The 15,278-nt window shown below is 37.6% G+C and overlaps 1 protein-coding gene across 3 annotated transcripts in view; it reads left to right on the top strand.

Annotated features, from left to right (window-relative positions):
• Window positions 1–361: 361 nt before the first annotated feature.
• The window catches only part of STAP1 (signal transducing adaptor family member 1), a 60,842-nt gene continuing 45,925 nt past the window's right edge, over window positions 362–15,278 (top strand). For all 3 annotated transcript variants that reach the window (XM_069105330.1, XM_069105331.1, XM_069105329.1), the window contains exon 1: window positions 362–578. In XM_069105330.1, the coding sequence (XP_068961431.1) occupies window positions 459–578 (120 nt within the window). In that variant the 5' untranslated portion in view covers window positions 362–458. The remainder of the gene's footprint in view (window positions 579–15,278) is intronic.

Here is a 15,278-nt window from a genome sequence, read left to right on the forward strand (position 1 = left end):
TACCAAAGCCAGTGTGGTTTCCACTCGTATTACACTGCAAAAAATATAAAGTAGTTTTCAAGTATTTCCCTAAGGTTCTCTCCCTCCCCCACCCCCTGAATAGGGCAGCAGGTTTTGAATTTCATTTAAATTCTGTCCCTTTAGTTCTGGTGTGGTGTTAATCTTTTGTTTACTTGTTCCTTTAAGTCTCAGTGTCAGGTATGACTATAGTCAAATAAAAAAGAGCCTATTCCCATTCTTCTCCACATTACAAAGAAAAAAAAATAGGAGACCCGAGGGGAGGGAGAGAGAATGAGAGGGATTGAGAAGGGGAGGGGTTGTTTTAAAAAAAAACAAGTGCTGGGACTTCCTCTTTGCACTGTTCTCTTTTCCTATCACACCAGAGAGAGAACTATCTTTGACTGAGGCTAGAGACAGTTGATAGCAAACTGTCCCCACGAACACAGAAGATAGAGGTTATGATGGCGAAGAAGCCCCCCAAGGCGGCCCCTCGGCGAATTTTCCAGGAGAGAATGAGGATCACATCCCTGCCCTTGTACTTTGAAGGATATTTGTTAGTGAAGCGGGCAGAGCACCAGGTAAGGCAAGAGATCTCCATGCCCAAATGCAAACTCCTGGCTGGGCTTGCTAGCTTTAAAAAGTCGCTAAAGATCAGTGGGATTGACCTGAAATTTGGGAGCTTTCTTGACTCTGTTACTGCCTGAAAATACAACTGCACCCCCCTCTCTATTATTTCACAGTAAAACTTTAGCATGTTTATAATTAAAATCAAGTGCTTGAATTTGAGAATACTTACCCAATAATATTTTGGCATCTCACTGATAATTTCATCAGTGTAAGACATTCCTGGTGAAGAATTCCCTCTGCCAGTGAGTACTGGTGATGTCTTTGAAATGTAAAGGCTTAGAGATAGGTTGACAGGTGAAGTAACTAATCCAGAGTTACAAAGAAGTATGTGGCAAGGCCACAGCTTGAGAGTCAGTCTTTCTGACACCCAGGAAAGTTCTCCAACCATTACACCACCCTGTCTCTTCTGTAATTAGAATGCCATTAAAAGATTTGCTGAAAGTAGAAGCTCACCAAAAAGTCACAAAAGAATTTTAGTTTAAGAATGTTTTTTAAAATGGCTGTACAGCTGCACAATCTATGTGCTATAGAGGTGAAGAGCATTTGAATTTTATTGAGATTCAGAAGACCTGTGTTCTCATCCTGGCTCAGCTATTTACAAGCTATGTAATCTTGGGCAAGCCATTTAACCTCATTGTGCCTCAGTTTACTCATTTATAAAATTTATAAAATCAGGAAATTAGATTAGTTGACCTCTAAGACTTCTCCCATTTCTAGAATATTTAATTATACTATCATAATATCAGAATTATGTGTGCCAGGGAGAAAAACTTCAATAAATAGAATATATAAATAAAATAGAATATAATTAATATTTTATATAGTATTCACACTTGATATATGAATAATATATATAAATAAAAAAGAATATTTGACCACTTTGGCTTGTTTTTTTTTCAGGAATTCAGAGTTTAACACACACACACAAACATACACACACATTTATACACAATATATGTATATACTCCGCACAGATATATGTAAATATGTAGTTAAATACTCCATAAAGATATATATCAAAAATACAATTTAGTTTCTATGTAATTGCTTGGGATAAAATAAAAAGAAATTAAATTTAGGTAATTACTGTTTGTACATCTCTTAGAAATTCTAAATTTAGCAACCATCAACACCAGCAAATGTTTGTAATGTATAAAGAATAAAATTATTAAACCTTGTTATACTTTGCTTAAAAATTGTGCATATTAAATTTATGATGGGTAGCAATAAAATATCGTTTGCATCCCTGCTCTTTTCAATTCTTTTTATCTGAATTTCACCACTATTATTATTTTCAAAAACAGGTGTAGGCAATTATGCATTATTGTTTTAATGCTTTCTTCATTTTGAATGTCTTCATAAGCCTTTCAGCATATCTTTGTACTCTTCATATTTGTCATTTCTTACGACAGGACTACTTTTATTCATATTACTGTTTCTTATATTAATTTGTAGCAATTTGTTTAGCCATTCCTCAATGGCTGGAGACATTGAGTTTTTTTTATTATATATAATGTTAAAATGCATATTTTTACCCAGTCTTCCCCCCCTCCCCCAATCAATAACATTCTTAGGATTGTAGTTATGGTATCATTGAGTCAAAGGATATGCATGGTTTTAAAGTTTTGTATGATCCCATACTGTTTTCTAAAAAGATTGTACTGATTCCCTGCTGTCCTGACAGTGGCATAGTTGATGGTATAGATTGAGACATAAATGTTCAGATATGGGTAATACATATATATATATATATATATATATATATATATATATATATATTTGACTAAATATATTTAATATTTATGCTTATCTCTGCAGGTTTTGAACTGCATAATTTTTTTTTAACAGCTAATTTAATAGGTGATTTTAATTAGCATTTCTTTTTAACAGATTTTGGGGGTAGTTATTTAACATTTGTGTTTTTTAAACTGCTTTTATTGTTATAAACTTAACAAAAACCAACAAATATGAAAATTTCCCTATCTAAAGAATAGATAAAGGAAGGCTTCATTATAAAATTGTGAATTTCTACTACATACAGCTTGATTTTTTTGTATGTATATTTTAAAGTTAGGATGAATGTTATAAATCAGGCTTGCTTGTCTTTTGAACTTCCTTCTGCTTCTATTTTTTCAAAAGATTGATTGGTATTCTTCTCTTCCTTTTTTTTTTTTTAGTAGCTAAAAGAATCGTGCTAAAGTGATAGTAAAGAAATATGAGTGTAACCTTTTGCTTCTAGCACTGGGATTCCTCCATAACATCCCTGATAAGACAGTCACCTGAATTGGGAATTCCCAGCATCCTGAGTTTGTTCTGGGTAGAAACCTCACGGAATTAACCTAAAGCAGTACTTTTTATGTGAAATTGAGTTCTTTGACTAGGATCCAACTCACCAGTTGGATCTTGTACTCAATGCTTTAACACTTGGGTGTTACACAATACATAAAAACAAATTAAGGTAATTCTGTAGTTGGATTTTCTTTAATATCATTTTTACTACCCTACAATCTCCCTTAATTCCCTCCCCAAAGTAAAAGTCCTCCCATGTAAAAAATAAATATATTTAATCAAATATATATATTACCCATATCTGAACATGTATGTCTCAGTCTATACCATCATCTATGCCAAGAGATGGAAATCATTATTCATTATCATCAGTCTTCTGGAGTCATGGTTAGCCATTGTATTGATTATAGATCTTAAGTCTTTCAAAGATGTTTTCCTTTATATTATTATAGGTGTTGTATAAATTGTTTTCCTGGTTCTTCTTCATTCTGTGTCATATAAGTCTTTCCAGAGTTCTCTGAATCTATCCCTTTCATACACAATAATATTCTATTAAATTCATACGAAAATGTGTCCAGCCATTTCCCAAATGCTTGATACCCACTTTGTTTCCAGTTCTTTGCTACAGCAGAAAGTGCTTATATAAATATTTTGTGCATATTGATCCTTTTCCTCTTCTTTTATCTTTTTGAGATAAGCCTAATTTTAAGTATTGCTGTATTCAAAGGGTAAGCAAAGTTTAGTGATTTTTTTGACTAATTTATATCAACATATAATCACAGGCGGGAGGTTTGTTAGAACAAAAAAACACTCACCCAGAACCTCTCAGTGCTGCCTCCTAGAACCTTGAGGGGAAATGTAGCAGATGAGCTCTGTGCTCCTACACTGTCAGTGTGACTAGAAGCTAAGAGAGTAGTTACAGAGCTTGTGCTTCAAAAAGATCATCAAAACTAAAATATTTTCAGCTGTCAATGCTGTAATTTGTATTCTAAGGTGGTGGAGGGAGGGAGGAAGGGGGAGAGAGAGACAGAGAGAGAGGGAGAGAGAACTCAGTGTATGTAGATAAATCAATATGTGCAAAGTAATTTGGTGAAGAAAGGAAAGAACAGCACTAATAACTGAGAGGTTCAGGAAAAGAAAGGTCTTCTTTAGGAGGTGTGATTGAACGTTGGAGTGATCTAAGGATTGCACAGGGTGAGATAAGGAGGAAAAACATTCTAGGTGTGGAGCTTCACACATGACTATATGAAGTCAAAGAGGCAAGAGGTGGGATGCTGTATATAGGAAACAGTGGGTAGGCTAGGTTGACTGGAATATAGAATGGGGAGTAATATGAAATCATTCTAGAAAGATACATTGGTGTCATTGCAAAGAGCTTGGAGTGCCAAACAGAGGAGTTTGTAATTTATCTTAGAGGCAGTAGGGAAACTGAAGTTTCTTGAGCAGGGACATTGTGCAGTCAGACCTGTGGAAGAAAAAAAGATAGGAGGCATCTCTTCTGCTGGAGTTTTTCAATCTAAAATCACAGAAATAAAGACAAAATCATCTAGGTAACAGAGTATTAAAAGAGGAAAAGCCCGCAGAGATCACCCTCTAGGGTCCCCAAGCATCAACAAAAAAAAGATTACAGTTTCATTGAACAAAAAACCATCTGCGTTAAAACAAGCCAGACCACACACACTGCCTAAAGGAGGTCTTCTCCCTAAAAAGAAAAGGATCCTGCAAATCCAACAAATAAAGGCACTGCTTTTCAGACCCAAGGTCAACTCAGCGCATTTGTGAGGGAAGAAAGCTCATGTGTCAAGCAATAGGGAAGAGGCTGGGGAAATCATTTAACAGCATCTGAACCAGCTGCCCAGGGTAGAGAGTATGGGCACCTGGGAGAAAGGTCTGTTGTGGGTATAGCAGAGTGGGTCCAAACACAATATCCAAGTTATATATAGTCCTGTGGTTTTTGTCTACACATGTTGTCATCCTGTACAGATACTACAGGACATGCTGAAATGTGATCCTGATTGGACTTTGTCACTGAAACCATGAGTAAAGGGGAAAAGGCTTCGCAAAGTAGGGATCACCAGTGAGGGCAGGGAAGTTGTAGAAAGTACCAGATCATACCAGTGGGGGGAATGGATCTGATTTACAAATTTATGTCAATAAATTTTTGAATTTAAGATTTTTATCAGTGTCACCTATGTCCTAGTGTGAGAAGAGGGTGCTCTGTCTAGAGAATACCAGCTGTGGACTTAACTGAACCCAAGTTCATTCTAGGGGCAGGCCTGACCTCTACACAAAGATAATGAGACTTTTCTCATACTCTAGCTCATTAAACCCCAACCCCAGAATAGAAAGAACTCCAGGGAAAATCTCTTAACACTTAATTATGGCTCCTGTCTCAGAGTCTTCCCAAAGGGATTATTAATAGGATCCCTTCTAGAAAGTTACTCAGTTTACACAGTAGTAGATACCAGGTATAGGACCATAATTTATTTCCTCTCCCAGAAAAGAAATGCATAAAACACGAAAGACTAATATAATAAGCACATGTCGACAAATACTTAAACCGTGAAACTCATCATTCCAATTATACTCTTTTGAGAAGTAACCCCCAGGTGATTTGTGTAACTGCTGAAAAGATTTTTCATTTTCCTCTTGGATTTGAATTGTTTGAACAGTAATTCATGGTGTATATCTTCTGGCTAGCCCAGCATTCATGACTCATCCTCCTGGTCATCTTCTCTAAGAAGGATCTATCTGGGCAGTATCTTGACCTCTTTAGGTCACCAGATAGTCATCATCTCAGTCTCTTTATTTGGTCACCTATGCTCAGAAAATAAAAATGCAAAGTAGAGGAGGTAGCTAGAGCTTTGAGATTCATCTCAGTCTCACCAAGGCAAGCACACATGTTCCGTGTGTATGTAACCACCACAGATACTACTAGAGAGTGAGAAGGGGAGAGAAATTCTGTCTTCACCAATCAGTTAATTTCAATGGGTGGCTGTCAGAGTCCCAAGACACATGCTTGAAAAGAAGAAAAAAGGTGAGACAAGAGATCATTTTTCTTTTTTAAAGCCTACTTGTGAGGCAGCTTTTCCTATTGAGTTGACAGTTATCCCTGACACATTTTCCAGGGGTGGGAACCATAGGGATTAAAGAAGTGGTTTCCAGTCACATATGTCCCTTTGCAAGGGGATGAAGCATGGGCATATTCTCATGCATGCTTCCTGGGATGGCCTTCATCAACACAAAGTACAAATCTATGTGGTCCAATATGTGATTGCTGCATATTCTCAACGTTATTCCAAATACTTTAGAGCTGAGTGTGAGGCCCACTACAGGGGGCCAGAGCTCAGGTTCATCTCCATGCATGCTCTGGGATGTGACCCCTATAGGCTCAAGCACAGCAGTTCAAAATACCCTTATAATGTCAGAAATGTTCCTGATTCGGCTTATTTCCCTTTTTATCCTAGATGCATTGCTTTTTATTGTACAGAAAAACTATGTTTCTGTTATTAAATCCATTTATTTTATCTCCTGTAATTTCTATTTTTGAGGAGTTAAGAATTCTTCCATTCTCTAAAACTGAAAAATTAATTCCATGTTCTAATGTTTTTATGTTGTATTTTTAAAAATAGTTTATCAATTCATTTTAAACTTATTGGTATAAAGAACTCACAGTTATCAAGTCAACAAACAAGCATTGGCACTTACTATGTGCTAGGCAATATACTAAGTGCTGGGAATACAAATAAAAGCAGAAAGACAATCCATGTCCTCAAGGAGGGATCTCCTGTCTGTATTACATTCTAACTGGGGAAGACAACACATAAAAGGAAGTTGAAAGCAAGGGTGAAGGAGAAGGTATCCACATGGCGTGATGGTAGAAAAAGTCTAAAGAGTCAGGAGTGGATAGAGCCTGGAGAAGAATGAAGACAAGGCTTGCCTGGGCATTTCCCTTAAAATGGAGTTTCCCAGAGAAACAAACCAATCAAGGGGTCACAGGGGCAGAGGATACTTCCATTGTGAGAAGACCATGGATGAAGTGAGTTTTCAGGGTGAGAAGACTTCTGTGGAATGGGAGAGAAAGTTTAGAGGAAAATTTACAGATAAGAAAATGCCTTCCACCAATGTAAGTCAGTACCTTCTCTACAAGTTTTGTCTTAGAGAATGCTTGGGGTACTAAGGTTAAGGAACTTCCTGAGGATCACAGAGCCAGGAGATCTCAGAGGCAGGACTTAAATCTTGCTCTTCCAGGCTCATCAAGGCAAGCTCACCATTCAGTATACTACACTGCCTCAGGATATAATAATTATGCTATACAGAATGACATATGAATCTAATTCCATTTCCCCCATACTGTTATCTAATCTTTCTAAGAGTTACTATTAATGAATAATAATTCTCTTCCTCAATGTCTTATGATCTTGGACTCTTCACACATGTCTATTGCATAATTTTGGTTATAATTTTGAATTATGACCAAAGCAATTTGTCAGTTTTTCTATTTTTTATTCAATTTCAGATAGTTCTGCAAATTATTATGTTAGAGTATCTTTTGAGATTTGATATTGCAAGTCCCTCTTTTTTCATCATTATCTTAAATATTCTTGTCCATTTCTTCCTTCATGTAATTTTTTTCACATAATTTCTCCTCCTTTTTTCCAGTCTCTAACAAAGATGTGGCCTTTCTCCTTGTCAAGCCAAACTTCTATGTGCACACTCAATCCTATCTCTTCCTATTACTAAACACCAAAACAACAACAAACAAAAAACCCAAACAACAATAGCAACAAAACCCAAACATTTCCATACTAACAACAGAAAACAAAAAGGTTCTACATGAAACTGTGAATCTCCATGTCACATTGCCTGCCCATTTTTCAGAAGTATAAAATAAATTTTATACAACACTTACAAAACTTTCCTTCTTTGCTGTGCTACTTTTTTTAAAAATCTGCGCTTTTGAGTGTCTCCCCCATCTTAATCCTGGCCATCTTCCTTCCTTCCATACTATCTCCTTTTGTTATCTTAATCAGGTCCCATGGATTTAATTATCATCACTGTGCAGATCTCTTTTTCCAACCCTAACTACATATTGGACATATCACACTAGATGTCTTCAACTCAACATGTCTAAAAACTCTTTGTCTTTTCCCTAAAACTCTCCTCTCTTCCTAACACACCCACTACTATTAAAGGTACCACCACTCTCTCTGTTAAGGCTCACAGTCTAGGGGTCATCCCTGACTGCTTACTCTCTCTCACATCCCATATATCCAATCAATTTCCATGTCCTATCATTTTAACCTTCACATATACATTCACTTTTCTCCTTTGACGCTGCTACCACACAGGTCTAGGCCCTTGACCCCTCACATCTAAACTATTGAACTAGCCTGTCAGGTGTATCTCTCTACTTCAAGACTCTTCCTATTCTGCTCCATCCTCCAGTCAGCTGTGAAATTAATCTTCCTAAAGCATACACTTGCATGTAATTCTCACCCCCACTCTCACCACACACCATTTAATAAATTCCAGTGACTTCACATTACCTCCAACATCAAATATAAAGTCCTCCATTTTGTTTTTAAAATGCTTCCGTTATTTCACTCTTCCTAAACCTTGCCCCCTTCAATGTATTCTATGATCCAGTGACACTAGTGCCATGGATGTTCCTTGAACAAGCTGTTGCATTGCTTTGACTCCTGACTTTCAGGCCTTTTCACTGGCTATCCCCCATGCATGCAACTCTCTCCCTCATCATCTTTACCTTCTGATTTCTCCATCTTCCTTAAGTTTCAGATTTTTTAAAGTTTCCTTCAAGTCATACCTTCTGCAAGAAGCCTTTTCTAGCCCTCCTTAATCTTAGTGCCTTCCCTCTAACACTAACCCCAATTTATCCTGGATATATCTTTTTTGTATGTAGTTGTTTCCTGGTTGTCTCCCCCATTAGACTGGAAGCACATTGTTTTCTGGGACTATTTTTGCTTTCCTACCTCTATTGCTTTGCAAGATAAGAAGCATTTCATAAATACTTGTTGAAGACTTAATTGACTTCCTTCTGGACTTCTTTTGTTCTTTTCTTTAAATTTTTTAAAAGTTACAGTGGATTTTGTTTTGTTTTTATTTGTTATTACTATTGCTACTCTCCCTATCCCACCTCCACCTCCTATTAAACCATGAAAAACAGAAAAAAATGACCCTGTAACAAATAAGGATAGTCATGCAAAATGAACACATACAATGACCATGTGCAAAAAGTGTATGCCTCTTCATTTTGAGTCCATCACACCTCTGTCAGGAGTTGGGTTCATCATCTGTCCTTCAGACGTGATTGATCATTGCATTGACTTGAGTGCTCAAGTTCTCCAAAACTGTTTGGGTTTTTTTTGTTACAATGTTGCTTTCTTGAAGGGAGGGCAGGCTGGGGGAAGGGAAGTTGGAAGCACACACTTTTGAAAAGGGACAGGATCAAAGTAGAGAATAGAACAAGTTTGGGGTGGGATAGGATGGAGGGAAATATAGTCAGTCTTTCACAATATATCCACTATGGAAATGTTTTGCAAAGCTACACATGTACAATCTATATTGAATTGCTTATCTTCTCAGTAAGGGTGGGTGAGGAGAGAGAAAGTGTAATGCTAAGCAAAGGCAACTTCCCAAGGTTCAAAATAACAGCATAGTTGCTCTCCATTTTATTCAGTGACAAATTAAGAACAGAGAAAATCAAAATATAACATAATTCAAAATACAGCATTCACCAAGTGTAATTCAATAATTTCCAAGTACTACTCCACCCCTGGACATTACATTCATTTAATCAATCACAAAGTCCCTCTTCTCAAATGGAGATTAGTTTCCAATCATAAACAAAGTACATTCATCTGGTCAGTCACAGAGCACAAAAGAGTCAAAAGTTTCCCACCCCTGGATCACAACTGAAAAGGCCATCTAACCCAGAGTTACAACAAGCTTAAGCACAGCATTTAATACCCAAAGAGAGGTCTTTTCTTTATCTTTACCTGAGGCAAGTTCTCAGCAATCTTTGATCCTGGGGAGACAAAGCTTAGCAAGGCCACAAGATACATTGCCAGGGTCCTCATTAATTCATTCTCTGTCTGCAGAACAGTCCTAGGACCCCTGAAAACATTAGCAAAACCCTCTTCCAGGATTTCTGTAAACATACAACAAGAAAATCCTTTTTCAGGGCTTCTGAACCAACAGCAAGGTCCCAGGACCTCTGCAACAACAGCACTGGCCTTCACCAGTAGACGCAATTCATTCTCTGCAGAACAGTCTCTGGACCCCTGAACCAGCGGCAAGGTTCCAAGACCTCTGCAACAACAGGACTGTCCATCATCAGTGGACAAATCTGGCAAAACAACATCAAAACAGACAAAGTTCCAACATAACAGCCATGTCTCCTCAGTTCTTGGCAGCTCTGGGTGGCAGCTCTCAAAAGTCCTGGGCAGTTCGAACTGGCCCTCAGCAATCCTCTCCATCTCTCTGCCTCCATGATGCTGCTTCCAAAAAAGTTCTTCTGTCTCTCTTTCTGCTTGTGCCTTTCTAAATTCATGTCACCATCTCCTCCCAGTTCAGACCTTTCTTTTCATGTCAACAAGTCCATCCCACAAGTGGGATTCACAAGCTCTGGGTTTTAACACAATCAATCCGAAAACCAATCCAATACAGGGGGATATTTAAATTCCATTACTATTACAGGAAGGGAAAGAATCTGGAATTCAAATGTTTAAAAAATTATATATATATGTGTGTGTGTGTGTGTGTGTGTATGTATATATGTGTGTGTGTGTGTTTTTGTGTGTATATATAGAAGAATGAGAGACAAACAAAAAAACACTTGCTTTCTTTATTATATTCTGCTGATTCTATTCTGTTCACTTCATTCTGTGTTAGCTCATACTATTCAGGAATCTCTGAAATTATTTTTTGCCATTTCTTTTTTTTTTTAAAGCAATCAGGGTTAAGTAACTTGCTCAAGGTTACATGGCCAGTTATTTCTGGATGTGGTGCTGAGTATATGAGCCCAGATTTGATCCCCAGGTCATCCTGACACTGGAGCCAGTGCTCTTACTCACTGTGCTACCTGGCTGCCCCATTTTTTTGCCATTTCTTAGGACATAATAATGTTCTTTTACATTTATTTGGCACAATTTGTTTAGCCATTCCCCAATCCAAGGTACTACCTTAGATTTTAGAATTTTGTTTTCCTTTCCCCCTCCCTTTTTAGCTTTTTTCAGGAAGTTTGTTTTGCTTGAGACTATTTCCTCCCCAATATTTCCCCCCACTCCTACTCCCTCTCCTGCCCCATTCTTAATTTTTTCTTGTTTAGCTTAATATGTATATATATATATACATATATATATATATTAAAGCAATTGGGGTTAAGTAACTTGCTCAAAGTTACACGGTCAGTTATTTCTGGGTGTGGTGCTAAGTATCTGAGCCCAGATTTGATACCCAGGTCATCCCAACACTGGAGCTGGTGCTCTTACTGGCTGTGCTACCTGGCCACCCCAAGCTTAATATATTTTTACATCAAACTAAACCCTCCTCTATTCAAGATAAGAGTGAGATCCATCTGATACTCATTCCCCTTATCATGTTTGTGTTTACCTTATCACATAGTTATGAGAAAGAACAGATTTCACCTCCTTATTCTTCCTTTCTATTCTATTGTATTCTTTTTATCCCTCTCCCTTTCTCCTTGTAAAACCCTCAGAACAGAATCAACCCACTTCTAGGACCTCTGTTTTTCTTCTTTATGCTCCCTAATCCACACTGAGAATATTAAAGTTCTAAAAGGACACTTGTTCCTTTTTCCTCTGTCTTAATGTTAGCACTGCTTTATCATATAGGTCATTACAAGTACTCAATAAAATTTACCCATGTTTCTCTGGATTCTTGTCTTTACATTTCAAAATTTCTTATCAGTTTTGGTCTTTTCATTAGAAATGTCTGAAAGTGCTCTACTTTTTTTTTTACATCTTTTACAAGATAATATGTTTTATTTATTTTTAGTTTTTGACATTTATTTTTATGAGATTTTGAGTTCCAAATTTTTCCTTCTCCCTTCTGCCCCCTCTTCCCAAGACAGCATGCAATCTGATATAGGCTGAACATATACAATCATATTAAACATACTTCTACATTAGTCATGTGAAAGAATCAGAACAAAGGGGAAGAACCATGAGAAAGAAAAAGAAACAATAAAAAAAAATGGCATGCTTTAATCTACATTCAGACTCCATAGTTCTTTCTCTGGATGTGGAGAGCATTTTCCATCATGAATCTTTTGGAATTGTGTTAGATCATTGCATTGCTGAGAAGAGCTGAATCTGACAAAGTTGATCATTGCATAATGTTGCTGTTATTGTGAACAATGTTCTCTTGGTTCTGTTCATTTCACTCAGTAGCAGTTCATGCAAGTCTTTCCAGATTTTTCTGAAATCTGCCTGCTCATTATTTCTTATAGAACAATAGTATTCCATTACATTCATATACCACAACTTGGTCAGTCATTTCACAATTGATTGACATCCCCTCAATTTCCAATTCTTTGCCACCTCAAAAAGAACTGCTATAAATATTTTTGTACATGTGGGTCCTTTTTTCTTTTTCATGATCTCTTTGGGATACAGACCTAGTAGTACTATTGCTGGAGCAAATGGTATGCACACTTTTATAGCCCTTTGGGCATAGTTCCAAATTGTTCTCCAGAGTGATCAGTTCACAACTCCACCAACAGTGCATTAGTGTTCCAGGTTTCCCACATCTTCTCCAAAACTAATTATTTTTCTTTTTTTTGCCAATCTGAGAGGTTTGAGGTGGTACCTCAGGGTTGTTTTAATTTGCATTTCTCTAATCAATAATGATTTAGAGGACTTTTCATATGCCTATAGATAGCTTCATTTTTTTCATCTGAAAACTTCCTGTTCATAGCCTTTGAGTGTTTATCAATTGGGGAATGAAAGTCCTCTATACCATTATAGATACATTCTTCCCATACCACTCCACTCCCATTACATTATAGTAAACTTTTCAGGGAAAGTTATTCTCAATTGTAAACCTGTATCTTTTTTGCCTTTTAGACTATTATCTCCTAAGATGTTCTCTCATTTATAGCAGAAATTCCTAGGTCTTGGTGATTCTGTCATTCTTTTGAACAAAAAAGTTATTTGAACTGCACCAAAAGATGGGAACTGTGATTCATCATCATCAGTCTTCTAGAGTCATAGTTAATCATTGTATTGGTTATAGATCTTAAGTCTTTCGAAGATGTTTACAAAAATGTAAAAGCTACTTGAACTGCTTTTGTCTATATTCTTACAGTATTTTTTCTTTGATAGAACTTTGGATTTTGCCTTTGATTTACTCATCTCTCCAGCCTTAGGTTCCTGAATTTAGGCTTTGTGCCTGGACTAGGTTCTTTCCCCCTTCCTATATTTTTGGATAGGATAGTCAGCCCTCCTTGGTCTTGCCTTGGATCCCTTTGGCTTCTTGCACTGACCTACACTAGGGGTTAGGCCTTATTGGATCTTTGAGATTCAGAGCACTGGATCTTCAAGGCCCTTTCTGTTCTCTCAGGACAGAGTTTTATTGATCTCAGAACTCCTAGGCTTAGAGTCTGTAATGTAATGCAAAGGCAACTTCCCAAGCTTCAAAATACCAGCATAGGTGCTCTCCATTTTATTCAGTAAAAAATTAAGAACAGAGAAGATCAAAATATGACATCATTCAAAATACAGCATTTACTAAGTGTGATTCAATAATCTCCAAGTACTACCTGATTTAATCAAGTACTACTCCACCCCTAGACATTACATTCATTTAATCAATCACAAAGTCCCTCTTCTAAATACTTCTCCACCCCTAGGCTGTACATTTATTTAGTCCATCACAAAGCCCCTGTTCTCAAATGGAGATTAGTTTCCAATTATAAGTAAAATACATTCATTTGTTCAATCACAGAGCACAAAAAGGTCAAAAGTTCCCCACCCCTGGATCACAATTATCTACCCCAGAGTTACAACAAGCTTAAGCACATCATTTAATACCCAAATGGAGTTCTTTTCTTCATCTTGACCCAAGGCAAGTTCTCAGCAATCTTTGTTCCTGGGGAGACAAAGCTTAGCAAGCCCGCAAGATACATTGCCAGTCTCTTCATTAATTCATTCTCTGTCTGCAGAACAGTCCTAGGACCCCTGAAAACATTAGCAAAACCCTCTTCCAGGATTTCTGTAAACATACAACAAGAAAATCCTTCTTCAGGGCTTCTGAACCAACAGCAAGGTTCCAAAACTTCTGCAACAACAGGACTGTCTTTCACTAGTGGACAGTATTCACTCTCTGTCTGCAGAACAGTTTCAGTAGCTCTGAACCAACAGCAAAGTTCCCAAACCTCTGCAACAACAGGACTGTCTTTCACCAGTGGACAAATCTGGCAAAACAACATCAAAACAGACAGACAAAGTACCAACATAACAGCCATGTCTTCTCAGTCCTTGGCAGCTCTGGGTGGTAGCTCTCAAAAGTCCTGGGCAATTCAAACTGGCCCTCAGCAATCCTCTCAGTCTCTCTCTCTTCCTCCAAAGGTGCTGCTTCCAAAAAGTTCTTCTGCCTCTGTCTTTTCTTGTGTCTCTCTAAATTTATGTCACCAGCTCCTCCCAGTCCAGCCCTCTCTTTTCAGGTCAACAAGTCCATCCCACAAGTGGGATTCACAAGCTCTGGGTTTTAACACAATCAAACCAAAAACCAAGCCAATACAGAGGGATCTTTAAATTACATTACTATTACACAGTTCTGGTCTGAGTATTGTGACATGTCACTGTCTGCTGAAGCTACCACCTCCGCACTTTTAATGTTCCTGCCCTGAGACTTTCTAACCATCCTGGTGCTGTCATGGGAATCCTTTCATTCTACATAACTCTGGACATAGATCCTTGAAGGTCACATGTATCCTTGACTGTCTGGTTATACTGGGAAGCTACCCTTCCTGACTCTGGCTTTACTAGTAGGCCTCTTTTTTCCTTAGGGGGGATAACATCTTGTCCAGTCCTGGAGTGGAAAGAACAACATAATATTGTAATTCAAGTCCCAAAGGCCATTGGGACTCTCTTCTTATTGGTGGAGATCAGTGCCCCACACCTACTTGAGGGGCAGCATGAAAATGTCAAGAATGGCAGAGAGGAGAACTTTGTTCTCTGGAATCTCTTTCTTCTCTTTGGGTTCTATAGTTGCTTTGGGTGCTTCTGGCTTCCAGCTTCAAAAGAGAAGATGAACAATGTCAATTCCACTTTGGGTTGCTGAAGGGAGAATAAGACTGGGAAGAATGTAACATAAGA

The sequence above is a fragment of the Petaurus breviceps genome, unplaced genomic scaffold (genome assembly GCF_028583685.1).
Source record: "Petaurus breviceps papuanus isolate PSGF00001 unplaced genomic scaffold, PetGlider_PUasm1.0 76, whole genome shotgun sequence".
In the NCBI taxonomy this organism is placed as follows: domain Eukaryota; kingdom Metazoa; phylum Chordata; class Mammalia; order Diprotodontia; family Petauridae; genus Petaurus; species Petaurus breviceps.